At 43.3% G+C, this 20,065-nt stretch overlaps 1 protein-coding gene across 1 annotated transcript in view; it reads left to right on the plus strand.

Moving 5' to 3' along the window:
- Window positions 1-1,843: 1,843 nt before the first annotated feature.
- The window catches only part of LOC140740156 (shiftless antiviral inhibitor of ribosomal frameshifting protein homolog), a 43,614-nt gene continuing 25,392 nt past the window's right edge, over window positions 1,844-20,065 (plus strand). Inside the window, exon 1 of the mRNA XM_073069123.1 lies at window positions 1,844-1,954. Coding sequence (XP_072925224.1) covers window positions 1,928-1,954 — 27 coding nt within the window. The 5' untranslated portion in view covers window positions 1,844-1,927. The remainder of the gene's footprint in view (window positions 1,955-20,065) is intronic.

Here is a 20,065-nt window from a genome sequence, read left to right on the forward strand (position 1 = left end):
CTACCACTCTCCCAGGCTGCTATTTCCAGGCACACACCCTCTTAGTGCTTATAAAGAAAAGTGCTCCACACATCTCCTTTAAACTTATCCTTCTCGCCTTAAGTTCATGTCCTCGAGTACTTGACAATGTCATATTTAAGTTTTCTGATGACAGCACTGTTGTTGGCCAAAGTTGGAGGCGAATCAGAAAATAGAAAGGAGATTGAAAGTCTGGTTGAGTGGTGCTAGAAGAACAACCTCTCACTCACATCAGCAAAACCAAAGAGCTGATTACCAGCTACAGGAGGAAGAGGCCAGAGGTCCATGAGTCAGTCCTCATCAGGCGATCGGAGGTGGAAAGGTTCAGTAGCTTTAAATCCCTTCAATTTGGGGGTTTTTCTTTCTACTATGCAAATGCAGCATGAGTTTGGGAGGTTTAGTACATCTGTGTTATCAATAGTTTATACTTGTATATACTGTTGTATTAACTATGTATTCCCAATCTCTCTGTGTTTCTATGCTTCGTTTGAAAATCAATCAAAAGATTTAAAAAGAAAGAAAGAAACCCCTTGACATAGAATATTAGGGGATCTGTCCTGGGACCAGCATCTAAGTGTCATCATAACGAAGGCATGACAGGGTATCTACTTATAAATTTATGTCAGTGGTAAGCATCCTAGCTTCTTGTATCCTGGCCTGGTATGGAAACATCAATGCCCAGGAACAGAAAAGACTACAAAATAGGCCTAATTGTCTGTTTATGTAATGATTGCTATAGTATTCTATAGTATTTCTCCATTTCCCTCTAAATGCCTGCAAGAAAATGAGTCTCGAGGCAGTATATGGTAACGGCGTACCTCGATAATGAACTTCCCTTGAAGTTTAGAAGATTTTCTACCCTGGGCCTTTATTTTTCCGCCTCTGAGGTAAAGTTAGATTGAGATGGTTGGAACCCTGATTCAGGGTCTTGGTAGGAAATGTCGGCTATCCGTTTCCCTCCATAGATAAACCCAAAACTTCTGCAGATGCCGGAATTCCAGAGTAAAGCAAACAACATGCTGGAGGAACTCAGCCGGTCAGGCAGCATCTGTGGAGAGGGATAAGGAGTCGAGACCCTTCATCAGGATTGGAAATGAAGGGACACGAAGCAGAGTAAGAAAGTAGGAGGAGGGAAAAGAGGACAAGCTAGAAGGTGATACACATTGTGCTGGAGGAGCTCAGCAGGTCAGGCAGCATCTATGGAGGGGAATGAACAGTTGCCGTTTCAGGCCAAGATCCTTCATCAGGACTGGAAAGGAAGGGGGATGGAGCTGGAATAAGAAGGGAGGCAGAGGAGGTTGATTCCTCTGGATTTCCAACATCTGCAATACCTCTTGAGTGCAGGTGATAGGTGAAGACAGGTGGTGGGGGAGAGGGGGGTGAAGGGAGAAGATGATAGGTAGAAAAGGTAAAAAGCTGAAGAAGGAGGAATCTGACAGGAGAGGAGAGTGGACCATGGGAGAAAGGGAAGGAGGAGGGGCACCGGAGGGGGTGGGGGAGGTGAGAGGTAAGAGGGGAGACAGAATGGGAAATGGGACAAGAGGGAAGGGGTAGGGGAGTCACTGGAAGTTAGAGAAATCGTTGTTCTTGAACCACTGAGTTCCTCTAGCTCCCTGTGTGTTGCTCAGGATTTTATTTTAATACCCAGGCAGATATCTAAATTAAAATCAACTACTGCTGTTGCAAAAATAAACATAATTCAGAGGGATAACAATGTTCCAGCTGCTCAGAGACTGAGATGTCAGTCACACACAAAACAAGTAGCTCCACCTTTAATTTATGCACCAAAACTCCAACCCATTTCAAATGCTACGCAGCCAGGAAATTGAAACTGAAAACAGAGCCAAAGGCAGAGAGGATAAGCAGTGAAGGGGTGACAGAGACCGTGCTACTTCATTTCATTGCCACCATGCATCAAAACGTTGACGAAGTTGAGGTATCGTTTACGCTTTCAATCATTTTGGTTGTGTAGCAGAGACTGGGCAGTTGCAACAGAGTTGTGACTGTTTCTAGATTACGGCTTGTGCTGAGGGTGATTGGAGCCATCAGGAATGACAACAGGACGTTCAACAAAATGTCGGGTCCCTCCATTTCCTTTACACTGTCTGCCTGACTGCACTTTCCCTTCCCTGTTACGCTGACACTACATTCTGCGTTCTCTTTTACCACCTCATTGTACTTGTGATCTTTCTGGATGGCGTGCACTGGAGCTTTTCACTGTATGCGTGACAATAATCGACCAATTCAAGTTCCAGATCCCCAGCCAACCTCCTCACCCAAAAAAAAGATATTTCTGACTTCCACTTCCCTCTGCCCCCCGCCCAATCCTCTGTTTTTCGATAACTCTGTGGCTCTGTTAGCCCTTTTCTTTACCCTTCCTTGCCCTCACTACCCTACTCACTCTGGTTCCCCTTCTCCCTCCCTTTATTCCCATTTCTGCTCTCTTCCCCTATCCGATTCCTCCTTCATCAGTGCTTTGCCTCTTCCACCTATCACCTCCCAGCTTCTCTCATTTCCCCCTTCCCCACCCTCCTGCACCCCCTCACTGAGATTCACCTATCACCTGCCCCCTGCATCCTTTCGTTGGGCTTCTGGCCCCTTCCCTTCCAGGCCCGATGAAGGGCCTCAGTCCAAAACATCGACAGTTTATTCCCCTCCACTGAAGCTGCCTGACCTGCTGAGTTTCTCCAGCATTTTTTTCCTTTGTGTGCTGATCTAGGTGTCGTTCACGTAAGAATTAAAAGAGATGTGGCAACCCATCTGCACCTGTGGCCCCATGGCTGTACAGTGAACAGAGTGCTTTTCCCTCTGTGCAGAGTCAGGAGCTAAAGTTCCGTAAGGGGTGGGGTGTGGATTTGGAGAATCAGTCAGTCACAAGTTGTTTGTGTGTGTGTGCATGCATGAGTATATGTGTGTGTGGTATATATGTGTGAGTAATTTGGTTTTGTGTGTGTGAATGTGTGCTTGTAACACACAAAAAAACTGGAGCAACTCAGCACGTCAGGCAGCATCTGTGGAGGAAAATGTACTGTCCAGATGAAGGGTCTCGGCTTGAGACATTGACTGTTTATTCCCCTCCGGAGGGACCGCCTGCCTTGCAGAATTCCAACAGCATTTTATTTCTTTATTTACGTGTTCGCTTGTTTGTCTGCGTTGCTCGAAGTGTCCAGCACCCGGAGAATCCCCTGTGCCGACGGATGTGAGTGTTGGCGCGTGTACTGTCTGTATTTGCATGCGTATACACACTTGCTTATGCTGTCAGGGGCCATGTTATTACCTACCTCGTACCTAGCACGGTGGCTGCTGAGCGAATGCTTGCTGCTGTAACCCACCAGCTTTGAGGTCTGACATGCGGTGTGTCAGAGAAGCTCTTCACACCATTGTCTGTAACATGTGGTTGCTTGAGTTTCTGTCGCCTTCCTGCCTGTCACCTCAAATCAGTCTGGCTCCAATCTCCCTTTTTTCTTTTTTCTTTTGTTTCTGCTCTTTCTTCTAGTATTCGCACAGTTTGATTTTCGTCTTGCACGCTGGTCGCTGGTCCATCCTTTTGGGTGTGGTCTTTTGTTGATTTTATCGTGTTTCTTGCAGTCGCTGTGTTTGCCCTCAAGATAATGAATGCCAGGGTTCTGTACGGTAACACGTAGTGCATGTACTTTGGTGACAAATTTACTCTGACCTTTTGAAAATTTTAATCTCCTCTGACCGCTCTCATTAACAAGGTATTTTCACCCACAGAATTGGATTGTTTTTTTGCACCATTCTCTGCAAACTCCAGAGAATGCGGTGCATGAAAATCCCAGGAGGTCAGCAGTTTCTGAGGTACCCTAATAAAGTGGCCACTGGGTGCAGAGAAACTGCTTAATTAGCAGCATCATTTATCTCCCAGGAACATCCCGGAGGTTCAGTGGATGCCAAGCTGGGCTGCTGAAGGCTGTGAGGGAGGAGACGTGAGATGGTGGAAGCTGGATCGAGTAAACAAAAACACGAGGCTGGAGGGGCTCAGCATCGGTCAGGGGAAAGAACTGGTGACAAGTCGGGACATGAAGTGTGTCGACCTGAGACAAGGACAGTTCCTTTCCTCCCACCGATGGTGCTCTGCCGCATGCTTGAGGGCCCCTGGCACTTCAGTGGTAGTGTTTGGTCTAGGCCGCTCACCCCGCCGCTGGCAGAGATTCTGATGTCCCAGTGAATGGGGGGATGTAGCAGATCCTACAGCAACAGATGGAGCCACTGCCGGTGACCTAATTCCATTATGACTTCCGATGCTGTCTATGTGGAGTTTGCATGATTCCATGTGAACCACATTAGGGGGTGGCCCGGTAGCATAATGGTCTCTGCTATGCTATTGCAGTGCCAATGGATTGATTTTCCATCACTGTTGTATGTTCTCCCTGTGACCGCATAGGTTTTCCCTGGGTGCTGTGATTTCCCTTTGGGACTTGTGCTTTTGAAGTGTTTGTATAACCTGCTGTATGGATTAGTAGGTCAATTGGACACGTGCACTGGGGCTGTTACGTTGCTGTGAGTCACTTAAACTAAATCTGTGGGCTTCCTTTGTACATTGTGGTTTCCCCCCACATCCCAAGGGTGCGTATTTTGGCAGGTTAATTGCTCTTAGAGTTCAGGTAGATAGAATGAAAGGGCTCGATTGATGGGAATGAGAGAGAATGAAATGTGTGAAGGTTGGATTAGTTTACCAATGGGTGCTCAATGCTTGGCTTGGACTTGATGGGCTGAAGGGCCTGTTTTTGTGCTCTGTCTCTCCATGGCTGTGTATGAGAGGTCGTCCTTTCCCAGTGTTGCTCTCGCTGTGGGAGAATTTGGTTGTGTTCTTGTTGTTGCAAGGGTGCCCACGTACCAGAAATAATTTATCGTATGAGGGGTGATTGATAAGTTTGTGGCCTAAGGTAGAAGGAGTCAATTTTAGAAAGCCTAGCACATTTATTTTTCAACATAGTCCCCTCCTACATTTACACACTTAGTCCAGTGGTTGGTTGTGGAGCATACAGATCTGGGATCTCCAGAAAGTTTCCACAGATGGGTGATTGATAAGTTCGTGGCCTAAGGTAGAAGGAGATGAGTTATACAGCTCTTGTTACATGCACATACAGGTCAACTCAACTCCTTCTACCTTGGGCCACAAACATCAATCACCCTTGATCAGTTATTAACTTCAAACTTTCTGCATAATCAGAGTTGAACTGTATGTGCATGTAACGAGAGCTGTATAACTCATCCCCTTCTACCTTAGGCCACGAACTTATCAATCACCCATCTGTGGACACTTTCTGGAGGTCCCAGATCCGTATGCTCCACGACCGCTGGACTAAGTGTGTAAATGTAGGAGGGGACTATGTTGAAAAATAAATGTGCTAGGTTTTCTAAAATTGACTCCTTCTACCTTAGGCCACAGACATATCAATCACCCCGGTATATGAGACGCTGTGCAATAATGATAAGGGGTTTCCTATTTTCGGCTGCAAGACCGCCCCACCCTCCCCAATATATTCTGAGCAGATACCAGAAACCTGTCCATGAGTGTGGATGAAGCAGATAGTAAGAGTTGAAGGCAAAGAATTGTCACTCCTACTTGCCTCCCTGGATCGAGGCCATCTTCAAAACATGATACTGCAGAAAGGTGGCACGGCCACCCAGGACACGCCCTCTTCTCATTACTACCACAGAGCCTGAAGACTACACAAGTATATATGATAGGAATTTATAGTTTTTTTATGCACTGCTATCACAAAGTAACCAATTTCAAGACATGCAGTATGTCAACGATCAAGAGCCTGATTCTGAACAATCAATAACTATGCAGTAATTAACAGATACAGTCCCATCTTTGTGAGACAGGATTTTTGTTTTACTCTCGTACTCTATTCCTCCCTCAAGATTTTATAGAAGACAACATTTTGAAAAAAATCTCATCGCCTCCCCTTTCCTGGGCTGTCCTTGTCTGCCCTTCCCACTCGATTAGCCTGTCCTTCTAGTAGTGGCCTTGTGTGGAAGTTTCCAGAACCCACTGAGGTGATAACACACTGACCTGCAGAGCTCTTTCGGCTGTTTACCTTTCCAGTGCTTTCCCAACAAAAGTGGCTCACAAGCTGCATCAGTAAGCCAGGCTATGAAGCATCACCCAGAATTACAACACTATTCTTGGCAGTAGTATGATATATTTACTTTTTCTTTTGTATTTGCAGTTTTGAAGTTCAAAGCTCAAAATGCATTTCTTTCCAAAGTATGTCTACTATATACAGCCTAGAGATTTTTCTTGTATGCAGCCACAAAATGAAGAAACTCAAAAGAGCCCATTAAAAAAACCCACCCAACAAAGACAATCAAACATCCAATATACAAATGAAATGAACAAATTGCGCAAACAATATCAAAAGTAAACAAATAACACACAGAACGTGAACGGCAGAATCCGCGAAGTTAAGTCCACAGCCATGGGGCAGTTCAGTGCTGAGGTGATGGTCAATGTTTGCAAAAGCCATAAGTACAGAGTCATTTTGGCATTGAGATGAGTAAACCTCATGGAGTAGTGAGCTGAACGTTTGCTTGTCCTTCATCCTCAGCCTTGACACGTTGGTATTTTTAATCTGGTTCACTGCTTAAACCGGCCAAACAACAAGGTCGTGTGTTGTTCTCAGGCCTGGGCCCTGCCACTTCGTCCTGGCCCCAAGTCTGCTGATCAGTCTTACTGATCATCGGGATGCAGAGGAGTTTGCACAAGAACTCCCAAATATTCGCTGACGGGACAGTGAAGTGAATTGATGGACATTAAGGACAGAAGAATATTTAAATATACTTTTAATTATATGATACAGGGGGAGAAAGGTAAAAATTTGAGAAATATTATTCGAGAGTAGTGATATTATTTTTTCTTCTCTTATATATACTTTTTTCATGTTACGGGGGAGCCGGGGGAACTTCGGATCAATCGCTACGGGATTCACGTGTGTAATCATGGCGTTTGCCATGACCTGCACAACGGAGGGGGGTAATGTTGTGTTTTTTTTCATTCACAACATTAGCAGGGGGGTTTTTTCTTTTTTTTTTCTTTAAAATCTATTTTTCTTTTATCTTTCTTTCTTTGCCTGGATGATCGGAGGGGAGACACATAGCAACATGGAGAATTTTAAAATAATTCCCCAAGGTACTATGAGAGTTGAAATATTATGTATTATTATAGACTGGAGTAACTCCGTTAAAAATAATGACTAATTTACTGAATTTTCAAAGTTTTAATGTTAATGGGCTTAATGGACCGGTGAAAAGAAAAAGAATTTTAACATACATTAAGAAAATGAAAATAGATATAGCTTTTATATAAGAAAGACATTTAACAGAGATAGAACATCAGAAATTAAAGAGAGACTGGGTCGGAAATGTTATTGCACCTTCATTTAATTCAAAAGCGAGGGGAGTTGCAATTTTGGTCAACAAAACTTTACCAATTAAAATACAAAATGTATTAATTGATTCTGCGGGAAGATATGTAATTATACATTGTCAAATCTTTTCAGAACTATGGACTCTTATGAATATTTATGCACCAAATGAAAACGATGTAAAATTTATACAAGAGGCTTTTTTGAATTTGGCTGACGCACACGATAAAATATTAATAGGTGGAGACTTTAACTTTTGTCTAGACCCAGTTTTAGATAGGTGAACGAAGGTTGTTACAAAACCAAAAGTAGCAAAATTAACTTTATCATTGATGAAAGATTTAAATTTGATTGATATATGGAGAAGAATTAACCCAAGAGAGAGATTATTCATTTTATTCAAATAGACATAAAATTTATTCAAGGATAGATTTTTTCCTACTATCAGCGAATATTCAAGACAGAGTGAAAAATATGGAATATAAAGCAAGAATATTGTCAGATCATTCCCCCTTGATAATGACAATGATAATGATGGATAAGGAGGAATCGATTTACCGATGGAGATTTAATTCAATATTATTAAAACATCAAGATTTTTGTGATTTTATGAAAAAACAGATTCAGTTTTTTTTAGATACAAACTCACATTCAGTTGATGATAAATTTATATTATGGGAAGCGATGAAGGCATATTTGAGAGGCCAGATAATAAGTTATACTTCTAAAATTAAGAAGGAATATATGGTAGAAATAGATCAATTGGAAAAAGAGATTACAAAATTAGAAAAAGAATCTCAAAGATATATGACAGAAGAAAAACAAAGACAACTTGTTAATAAAAAGCTACAATATAATACACTTCAGACATACCGAACAGAAAAAGCAATTATGAGAACTAAACAGAGATATTATGAACTAGGTGAAAGATCACACAAGATTCTTGCTTGGCAGTTAAAAACAGACCAGGCTTCCAAAACGATAAATGCAATTAAAACAAGTGTAAATAAAATTACTTATAAACCTTTAGAAATCAATGAAACTTTAATTTTTTTTAAATTCTGAACTGTATCAATCAGAATCACAAAATGATATTGTTGAGATAGAAAGGTTTTTATCACAAATAACTCTCCCAAAATTGAATTCGGAAGAACAGAAGGGATTAGATGTGCCTTTTACATTAAAAGAGGTCGAAGAAGCTCTAGGATCACTTCAGAGTAATAAATCTCCAGGAAAAGATGGTTTTCCACCTGAATTTTACAAAAAGTTTAAAGATTTAACTTTAGCTCCTTTTATGGAGCTAATACACCAAGCGGAAAGAATGCATAAACTTCCAGAATCTTTTTCGACAGCTATTTTAATAGTATTGCCAAAAAAAGAGAGATCTTTTAAAGCCAACATCATATAGACCTATTTCTTTGTTGAACACAGACTATAAAATAATAGCAAAGATTTTATCTAATAGATTATCTAAATACTTAACAAAATTAATACACATGGACCAAACAGGATTTATTAAAAATAGACAATCGGCAGATAATGTAACTCGGTTACTTAGCATAATTCATTTGGCACAAAAGAGGGAAGAAATGAGTGTGGCAGTTGCTTTGGATGCAGAAAAAGCATTTGATAGATTGGAATGGGATTTTTTATTTAAGGTATTGGAAAAATATGGATTAGGAGTATCTTTTATAAAATGGATTAAAACCTTAAATACTAACCCCAAAGCTAAAGTGGTGACAAATGGCCAAATGTCAACATCATTTCAGTTAACAAGGTCAACGAGACAAGGTTGTCCATTATCACCTGCTTTATTTGTGTTGGCGATAGAACCATTAGCTGAATTAATTAGAACTGACTCAGATATTATGGGTTTCAGAGTTAATCAGGAGGAATATAAGATTAACTTATTTGCTGATGATGTTCTGATTTATCTAACTAACCCATTGCATTTGTTGTGTAAATTATCTTCTAGATTGGAAGAATATGGGAAAATATCAGGGTACAAAATAAATTGGGATAAAAGTGAAATTTTACCCCTTACTAAAGGAGATTATAGTCAATGTTGATTAATAACTCAATTTAGATGGCCGATAAATGGTATAAAGTATTTAGGTATAAGAGTTGATAATGATATAAAGAATTTATATAAACTAAATTATTTGCCATTATTGAAAAAAATTCAAGAGGATCTTGATAAATGGATAATGTTACTAATAACATTAATAGGTAGAGTCAATACTGTAAAAATGAATATATTCCCTAGATTACAATATTTATTCCAAACACTACCAATACAATTACCGCAGAAGTTTTTTCAAGAGTTAAATAAATGTGTGAGGAAATTCCTTTGGAAAGCTAAGATGTCAAGAAAAAAAAAGAATATCGTTGGAAAAATTGACATGGAAATTTGACCTAGGAGGGTTACAATTACCAAATTTTAAGAATTATTACAAAGCAAATCAACTTAGATTTATTGCATCTTTTTTTGATGAAGATAAACTGACATGGATTAGAATAGAATTAGATAAAATAGGAGAAAATATACCAGAAGATTTTATATAGAAATGGGAATCTAAATGGATACAGGAAAAGAAAGGATCTCCTATACTAAAACATTTGATTGATTTATGGAATAAGATAAATGTTGATGATGAGATAAAGAAATCTTTATTAGCAAAGAGATCTTAAATTCAAAATAAACTTATCCCTTTTACAATGGATAATCAACTTTTATATAACTGGTTTCACAAAGGGATTAGATATATAGGAGACTGTTTTGAAGGAGGTATATTAATGTCATTTGACCAATTAAAGAATAAATATAAAATATCAAATAATACTCTTTTCTGTTATTTCCAATTAAGGGCTTATTTAAGAGATAAACTGGGTCAAACAATGTTATTGCCGAAACCTAATGAAATAGAAACTTTAATTCACAAAGGAAAAATTAAAAAATTTATTTCTGGTATGTATAATTTGATTCAAAAACAGGCAATTAAACAAGGAATTCATAAGTCAAGACAAAAAGGGGAAACTAATTTGAATATTAAAATTGATGAAACAAGTTGGTCAAGATTATGTCTTGACAGTATGACAAATACAATAAACGGTCGACTAAGATTAGTACAATATAACTTTTTACATCAAATATATATTACACCACAAAAAATAAATAGATTAAACTCAAATTTATCTGATCAATGTTCTCGATGTAATCAAGAAATTGGTACTTTTTTACACTCTACTTGGTCTTGTTTTAAAATTCAACCTTTTTGGACAAATTTAAGAGTTTTACTGGAACAAATTATTGGAATACAACTTCCATATAATCCAACATTATTTTTACTAGGCGATATTGAAGGGATAAAATCAAAATCCAAATTGAATAAATATCCGAAAGAATTCATAAAAATTGCATTGGCAGTAGCCAAAAAGGCTATTGCAGTTACTTGGAAATCGGATTCATACTTAAGTATAGATCGTTGGAATAATGAAAATTTTAGCTGCATTCCACTTGAAAAAATTACTTATAATGTAAGAGATAAATATGAAATATTTCTGAAAATTTGGCGCCCTTATTTACGAAAGATAGGATTAAATATATAGGTGCTCCGAAGATAAAATTATTGGTTATCTGGGGAAAGAATTAAATATACATATTAAAGCTATTATGAATTCCATGGAGCATGTGGGGATCTTCCGATATCCAGGCATTAATTCTTTCTTTCTTTCTTTCTTTCTTTCTGGATACGTTTGGGGGAGGGGTTAAGGGGAGGGGGAAGGGTTGACAACTTTTTTTTCTTTCTGTAACCTATTTGAAAATTCAATAAAAAAAATTTTTTTAAAAAAGCAATGGGCAAACATTGGTCCATGTTTCGCTTTCAACCCTAGGCCTTGTCACTTCAATCCGGCCTTAAGTCTGCTCAAGTGATGGGCAAACATCAGTTCGTGTTTCGCTCTCAGGCCCGGGCTCACAGCTTCCATCCAGCCCCAAATCCACTCGAGCAATGGGCAAACATTGATTCGTTTTTCACTCTCAGGCCTGGGCACTGCCACTTCCATCCAGCCCCAAATCCACTCGAGCAATGGGCAAACATTGATTCGTTTTTCACTCTCAGGCCCGGGCTCACAGCTTCGATCCAGCCCCAAATACACTCAAGCAATGGGCAAACATTGATTCGTTTTTCTCTCTCAGGCCTGGGCCCTGCCACTTCGATCCGGCCCTGAGTCTGCTCGAGCAATGGGCAAACATTGGTTCATTTTTCACTCTCAGGCCTGGGCACTGCCACTTCCATCCAGCCCCAAATCCACTCAAGCAATGGGCAAACATTTATTCGTTTTTCTCTCTCAGGCCTGGGCACTGCCACTTCGATCCGGCCCTGAGTCTGCTCGAGCAATGGGCAAACATTGGTTCGTTTTTCACTCTCAGGCCTGGGCCCTGCCACTTCGATCCGGCCCTGAGCCTGCTCGAGCAATGGGCAAACATTGGTTCGTTTTTCACTCTCAGGCCCGGGCCCTGCCGCGGCCGTACTTGCATTCTCTAAGAATCCAGTCCACTGAGTCCTTTGCGAGACCACAAAAACAGCAGGTTATACAAACACTTCAAAAGCACAAGTCCCACAGGGAAATCACAGGCTGAAGATGGCAGTGATCGTAGTTCAGAAAAAGTATAATCATGTAATGGCTTCTCTGTAATGTTCACTGCTGATATAACGGGTTCTCTGTAGCAGCAATGTTTGGGTTATGGCTAGGAGATTACGGGGTTTGGTATGCAGGGGTTAGCCAATGAGGAAATGTTCTCTCTTGTGTGTCTGGGAGCCGGATTTTCACAGTCTTTTGTCAAGGAGAGATGAAAAGGGAAGGCATGTGGAGAGAGCTGGCAGACCACCGGATGGAGTGGACTGGGATCTGAGGGTCCGAAGGTCGGCGACGTTCGGAGGAGATCGATGATGACTGAGTGAGCTCCAACGGGGACTTTGACTTGGGCCCTCTTTTGTTTATTTTCATTACTAACCCTATGTTCAGATTAAGATTCATAAAGTCTATCATTTAATTACATATGGTGTGCTGTCTCATAATTTGCACTGTGGGTTTGTAACTGGGATTACATTACACCGCATCCACACAAACGTGATTACCCAGTTTGGCGGGGCCAAAGACTGAGTCCCTTCAACGAGCACGAGCTGGGTGAGCCTGAGGGTCACAATTAATATCGTAGTCAATAGTTAATATTAATAGCCTTCTTTTGTACACTGACAGTTAGTCACTTTTTGTTTGTGTGTAGTTTTTCATTGATTCTGTTGTACTCTGGTGCTCCACTGCAAATGCCTACAAGAAAATGAATCTCAGGGCAGTATGTGCTGACATATATAGGTATTGACATATATGTACTTTGGTAATAAGTTCACTTTGAGTATTAGCAACAAACAAGATGCACCTGCAGAGGAAATGGAACGTCAGTGTTTTGGGTCGAGACCCTTGTACTGTTTTGGTCTATTATTGCCACAAGTACCACAATATGGTGAAAAGCTCGTCTTATATACTGTTCGTGCAGATCGAATCATGAGGTAGAACAACAACAATGCAGAATAAAGCATAACAGTTGCAGAGTGCGGTCCTGGTAAACAATTAAGTGCACGATCATAACGAGGTGGATTTGGAGGTCAAGTCTGTCCTATCGTACAGGAGTCTGATACCAGTGGGATTGAAGCTCTCCGTGATGTGGTATGGGCTTTCAGGTTTTTGCCTGATGGAAGAGGGGAGGAGATAGATTGTCCTGCGTGGGTGGGGTCTTAGATTATGCTGGCTGCTTTACTGAAGCAGTAGGAGGTGTAGACGGAGGCCATAGAGGGTTAGCTACGTTCCATGATGTGCTGTGCTGAACTGAAAGATAGTGGGGATAAAGAGGTGTGGCAACTGATAGGTGGATGGAGGAGGGAAGGCTGGATAGAGGCTGGGAGGTGATGGGAGGAAGTGACAAAGGGCTGCAGATGGTGAAATCTGATTGGAATATTAGCAACGCATCACACAGACAACGGCGGAGTGCCTGAGAGTAAGGAAAGACCGATTTAAGCACCAAGCTGAATTGGCGAAGGTGGGTACGGGCCAAATTGAGGAGGCGAGGCAGAGTGTATTGAAGCGGCAGGGTCTGGGTCCGAGAGTGAGGGCTGGACAGTTTAACACCAGGCCAGATTGAAAAGGACAGTGTGTCAGGGCCTGAGGGGGGTCATAGGCTGGGTCAAATCGCTGCTCCGCGAGGCTTACTTGTCTCCGCGCTGAACTTCAACTCACTACTCCATGAGGTTGACTTGTCTCTGCACCAAACTCTGGCTGTGGCCTGCAGCTTTTGTGAACTTCGGTTCTGAATGCTAAGAGAACTGATGTCCGGGCTCCCTCCTGCGTGCGGACTGCAAGATCTTTGCCCGGGCAATGGCCAACCGTCTTGGCTGGGTGTTGAGACAGGTGATCCATCCTGACCAATCTTACACAGTCCTGGGCTGCTCCATCTAGGACAATGTCCACCTAGTATGGGACCTGATCCAGGAGACTGGGTCCCCGGCTGTATTTCTCTCTTGACCAGGAGAAGGCATTTGACCGGGTAGACCACCATTTCCTGGTGGGCACTCTGCAGGCTTTTGGGCTCAGACCACACTTTGTAGCCCAGGTTCTGCTCCTATGCTATGCTGCAGAGTGCCTTGTTAAGATCAAAGGATTATTGACAGCGCTCATTCCCTTTGGAAGAGGAGTACATCCGGGGTGCCCCAAGTCCGGCCAGTTGTATGCCACCTGTGTTGAACCATTCCTGTGCCTTCTTCGGTGGAGGCTGATGGGTCTGGTTCTGCACAAACCATTTATGGAGATGGTCCTCTTGGCCTACGCCGATGACATGCTCCTAATGATGACAGATCCCAGTGACCTGTTGAGGATGCGCTAGTGCCAGGAAGTTTTCTCAGCAGTGTCCTCCGTTAGTGGGTCAGTGGCAGGTGGACTCCCTGCTGGAGGAGGTGAGAGCTTCTGAGTAGAGCGCCAAGCATCTCCTCTATCTGGGAGTTGACCTGAGTCCTTCTGGGGAGATGTGGCTGGCAAACTGACTGGGGTGCTTTTCTATCAAATCAGGGCTGTGGTCTTAAACCAGCTGCTGGCCTCCATGTTGTGGTCACCTTGGCACCACCTGTCCCTTTGTCGCAAGAATGCAGAGGAAGTTAGTGGACTTCTTCTGGGGTAACAGGAAACACTGGGTCTACATGGCAGTCTCAAGTCTCCCAATAGGAGAGGGTGGAGAGTAGCTGGTGTGCGTCCATATGCGGCTGGCAGCTGTCCACCTCAGGACCCTGCAGAGATCCCTGTAGGCCGAACACCCTTCCAGGTGGCACAGGTTGGTGACGTACTTTCTCCAATGGGGCTGCTTTCTTCACGAAGAGATGCAGCTACCACTGGTGGGCATCAGCCGTGCTGCTTTGTGGAGTCTGCCCGGCTTCTATCAGAATCTACTGAGAGTCTGGAAATGGTTGCTGCAGGCCAGGAATCCCTTCCTGTGGCAGAGGGTGGATCCCTGCCCTACTTCAGTGGATCTTGGTGCGGTTCAGGTGTGTGGAATACTCAGGTTGTGTTCGCCTCTGCACCGCCGGAGCTGCTTCTCGGGCCCAAGCCCCACAATCTTATCCGAGAGCCGAGCCCACACAACTTGAGCCGACTCTCATCAGCACCCACAATCCCTTTCAGGGATGCAGGTTTGGGCTGCTGCTCCACACCCTCCACTTACTTCCTAGCCCTCGTCCACCATCCGACGCGCCATGACAAGCTGTCTTTCCACCTGGAGGTGAGGGGGTTCCCGTTGGAAGTCCCTTTACCAGGGAGTTCTTCCCCTGCACCTTAAGGATCTAGGGTGGAGGTTGCTGCATAGGGCAGTGACCTGTAACGAGTTTGTAAGTGGATCTCCCAGTCGCATGTTGCTTTCGTGGGCTGGAGGAGACCATGTACCACATGTGCATGACCTGTGTGAGGCTGCAGCCCCTTTTCACGCATCTGTGAGGCCTGCTCCTTGCCTCTGGTTACATTTAAGCCCCGACCTATTTATATACGGTCATTATGAGGATGTCCTTGTCAACTTGCTCCTGGGGCTGGTGAGAACAGTTATCTGCGGGTCCTAGAAGCGGGTGACAGAGGGATTTGCCCGGGCAGACTGCCTGGCAATGTTTAGGGGTATGTCAGTGCCCGGGTAACCCTTGAGAGGGAAGACGTGGTGTCCACGGTGACTGTAGAGGCATTCCGGGACCCTTGGGCTCCGTGGGGGATTAGCGCCATTATAGACAGAGATGGAAACATTTTAGTTTAATGTCGTTTGTCTCGTAGTTGTGTTCGTCACTGGTTTGTATATACTGTAGCACTAAATTTGTAAAAAAAAAAGACAACATAGAGAGAGAGAGAGCATTCGAACAGAAGGATTTTCCATCAGGAGCGGTGAGCGAGAGGGGGAGAGAGACCGCCACACGCAGACTCCCTCCTCCGGCAGCAGCGAGTGAGAGGCTGGCAGATGGCTCTGAACACTCGCTCTCTTCCGCATCTGCCTCCGTGATTTCAGTCTTCCTCGGCGCTTTAATCAGCGAGAGATGGAGTCAATCGTGGGCTTACTCCCTGTCTCCAGTCTTCCTGGTCTCCATCCCGCGCACTTTGCATGCAGCCTCGTAGAACCGTCGCGGAGACAGCGAAGCACCAGATTGCCCGGTCGGCCCGGAAACACAGCGCCAGAATGGAGGTAAGAGGCTCCAGCAGCGGCAGGTCAACTTCTGGAATGAAAGGAGTTGCTTCCTGACCCATCTTAAGGATGTCGTCCTCGACTGTCGCCATCTTTGTACTCTTCCTTATTTCTGAGAAATGCTCTTCAACCTGAAACGTTTCTCCTCAGACATTTGCAGCTAAGTTTTTCCAACATTTTCTGTTTTATTTACAATTAACAGAAGCTGATTTTGGTGCAATAATCGCACTATGCAAATAATCAATTCCCAACATCACAGCTTGTCTTTACAGGCCATCTTGAATGTCTTAAGACAATACTTCATGGGCATATCTTCCAGCTTGGGTGGGCATTTTGGTTGACATGAACCAGTTAGACCGAACACAAGAGAACCCCTTTAACTTTTCCATCTAGCACCTTCCAGCTTCTCACTTCATCCCCCCTCTCCTACCTACCTGGCTTCATCTATCACCTTCTAGCTTGTACTCCTTCCCTTCCCCCATCATGTTATTCTGGCCTTTCCCCCCTCCTTTCCCAACCTGATGAAGGGTCTCGGCCCAAAACACCAACATTCTGTTCCTTCACATGGATGCTGCCAGCCCTGCTGAGTGCTTCTGGCATTTTCTGTGTGTTGCTCTGGACTTCCACCACCTGCGTCTCGGCCCGAAACGTCAACACTTTGTTTTTCATCATAGATGCTGCCTGACGTGCTGAGTTCCTTCAACATTTAGACCAGCGTCCTCCATGCTGCATGGCTCAATGCAACCTCTCATTTGTCCTGACGAAGGGTCTCGGCCCGAAACGTCGACAGCGCTTCTCCCTATAGACGCTGCCCGGCCTGCTGTGTTCCACCAGCATTTTGTGTGTGTTGTTGCTTGAATTTCAAGCATCGGCAGATTTCCTCACGTTCTCATTTGCTTTGTCAGTGGTGGCCAATATAATTCTAGCCTCAGGACCACCCCAGGTATCTGACACAGATCTCGGAGTTTGAAGCTCTGCAGTCCTTCAGGAAGTGCACCCAAGCTCCACACACAAGGGCAGAGTTCACTGATATACATCAGATCACTGTTGGAGTCATTTCTAGGACCTGAAATATTAACTTTTCTTCCCCTCTGAGTGCAGATGTTGCTGAGCTGTTAGGAGGTGATTGCTCTTCCTGTTTTTATTAGACTGTGGTTTTATAATAGCACATCAGTTTGTTAGGTCCTTTATATAAGGGCATTGTGTGTTTTCATCTGTTGATTCTCTCCCACTCAACAGGGTTAACACTATACACTCAGTGGCCACTTTATTAGGATAGGAATGGAACCCAGTGTGTCCTTCTGCTGCTATAGCCCATCCACTTTAAGGGTTTGGTGTGTTGTGAATTCAGCGATACTCTCCCACACACCGCTGTTGTAACACGTGGTTATTTGTGTTACTATCGCCTTCCCGTCAACTTGAACCAGTCTGGCCATTCTCCTTTGACCTCTCTCATTAACTTGGCGCTTCCACCCATGGACTTGCCTTTCACTTGATTTTTTTTGTTTTTCATGCCATTCTCTGTAAAATCTAGAGACTCGTGTGTGTATGTGTGTGTGTGTGAAAATCCCAGAGATCAACAGTTTCTGAGATACTCAAACCACCCTGTCTGGCACCAATAATCATTCCACGGTCAAAGTCACTTAGATCACATTTCTTCCCCATTCTGATGTTTGGTCTCAACATCAGCTGAACCTCTTGATCATGAATTGCATGCTTTTATGCATTGACTTGCTGCCAGATGATTGGCCGATTAGATATTTGCATTAAAGAGCAGATGTACCTAAAAAGAAATGTGGTCACTGAGTGTATATATATAAAACCGCAGCTGCTGGAAACAAGCAGAAAATGATGTAAACACTCAACAGGCCAGGCAGCATATGAGCATAAGAAATAGGAGCAGGAGTTGGCCATCTGGCCTCTCTGTCGAGCCTACTCCGCCATTCAATAAGATCATGGCTGATCTGACCATGGACTCATCTCCACCTACCTGTCTTTTCCCCGTAACCCTTAAATCCCCTACTATGCAAGAATCCATCCAACCTTGTCTTAAATATATTTACTGAGGCAGCCTCCACTGCTTCACTAGCCAGAGAATTCCACAGATTCACCACCCTTTGGGAAAAGCAGTTCCTCCTCATCTCCATCCTAAATCCACTCCCCCAGATCTTGAGGCTATGTCCCCTAGATCTAGTCTCACCCACCAGTGGAAACAACTTTCCTGCCTCTATCTTATCTATCCGTTTCATAATTTTATACGTTTCTAGAAGAGATCTTCTCATTCTTCAGAATTACAGCGAGTATAATCCCAGGCGACTCAATCTCTCCTCATAGTCTAACCCCTTCACCTCCGGAATCAGCCTGGTGAACCTCCTCTGAACTGCCTCCAAAGCCAGTATATCCCTCTTCAAATAAGGAGACCAGAACTGCACGGAGTACTCCAGGTGCGGCCTCACCAGTACCCTATACAGTTGTGGCATAATATCCCTGCCCTTAAATTCAATCTCTCTAGCAGTGAAGGCCAACATTCCATTTGCCTTCCCGAGAGTCTCCTCTACCTGCAAACCAACCTTTTGTAATTCATGCACAAGCACTCCCAAGTCCCTCTGAACAGCAGCATGCTGCAATGTTTTACTATTTAAATAATAACCTGCTTCCATTTTTCCTTTCAAAGTGGATGAACTCACATTTACCAACATTGTACCACATCTGCCAGACCATTGCCCAGTCACTTAACCTATCTCTATCTCCCTGCAGACTCTCCATATCTTCTGCACAATTTGCTTTTCCACTCACTCTAGTATCATCAGCAAGCATTGATACACTACACTCGGGCCCCTCTTCCAGATCCCAGTATCTGTGGAAAGAGTCAGAATGGGATTTATTATCACTGACTTATCTGATGAGGAATTTGTTATTTTGTCAAAGCAATACAGTGCAAAGACTTAAAAATTACTAAGTAACTAAATAATGCAAAAGATGTTCATAGATTCTTGGACTATTTGAAAAGCTGATGGCAGAGAGGAAGAAGTTGTCTCCAAAGCACTGAGCATGGGTCTTTAGGTTTATGTTCCTCCTCCTCGATGGTAATAACATTTCAAGCCCGAGACATTTCTGGGACCTGAAACATTAACTCTTCTTCCCCTCTGAGCGCAAATGTTCTTGAGCTGCTGAGAGCTGATTGCACTTCCTGCTTTAATTTGCCTGTGACTTTAGAGCTAATAATACATCAGCTCGCCAGATCGTTCATATACAGTGGCATACAAAAGTTTGGGCATCCCTGGTCAAAATTTCTGTTACTGTGAATAGCTGAGCAAGTAAAAGATGACCAGATTTCCAAAAGGCACAAGGTTAAAGATGACGCATTTCTTTGATATTTTAAGCAAGATTACTTTTTTATTTCCATCTTTTACAGTTCCAAGATAACAAAAAAGGTAAAGGGCCCGTAGCAAAAGTTTGGGCACCCTGCATGGTCAGTACTTAGTAACACCCCGTTTGGCGAGTATCACAGCTTGTAAACGCTTTCTGTAGCCAGCTAAGAATCTTTCAATTCCTGTTTGGGGGATTTTCACCCATTCTTCCTTGTGAAGGGCTTCTAGCTCTGTGAGATTCTTGGGCCGTCTTGCATGCTCTGCTCTTTTGAGTCTATCCACAGATTTTCGATGATGTTTAGCTCAGGGGACTGTGAGGGCCATGGCAAAACCTTCAGCTTGTGCCTCTTGAGGTAGTCCATTGTGGATTTTTGAGGTGTGTTTAGGATCATTATGCTGTTGTTGAAGCCATCCTCTTTTCATCTTCAGCTTCTTTACAGACGGTGTGATGTTTGCTTCCAGAATTTGCTGGTATTTAATTGAATTCATTCTTCCCTCTTCCAGTGAAATGTTGCCCGTGC

This window comes from Hemitrygon akajei, chromosome 16, assembly GCF_048418815.1.
Source record: "Hemitrygon akajei chromosome 16, sHemAka1.3, whole genome shotgun sequence".
Taxonomy (NCBI): domain Eukaryota; kingdom Metazoa; phylum Chordata; class Chondrichthyes; order Myliobatiformes; family Dasyatidae; genus Hemitrygon; species Hemitrygon akajei.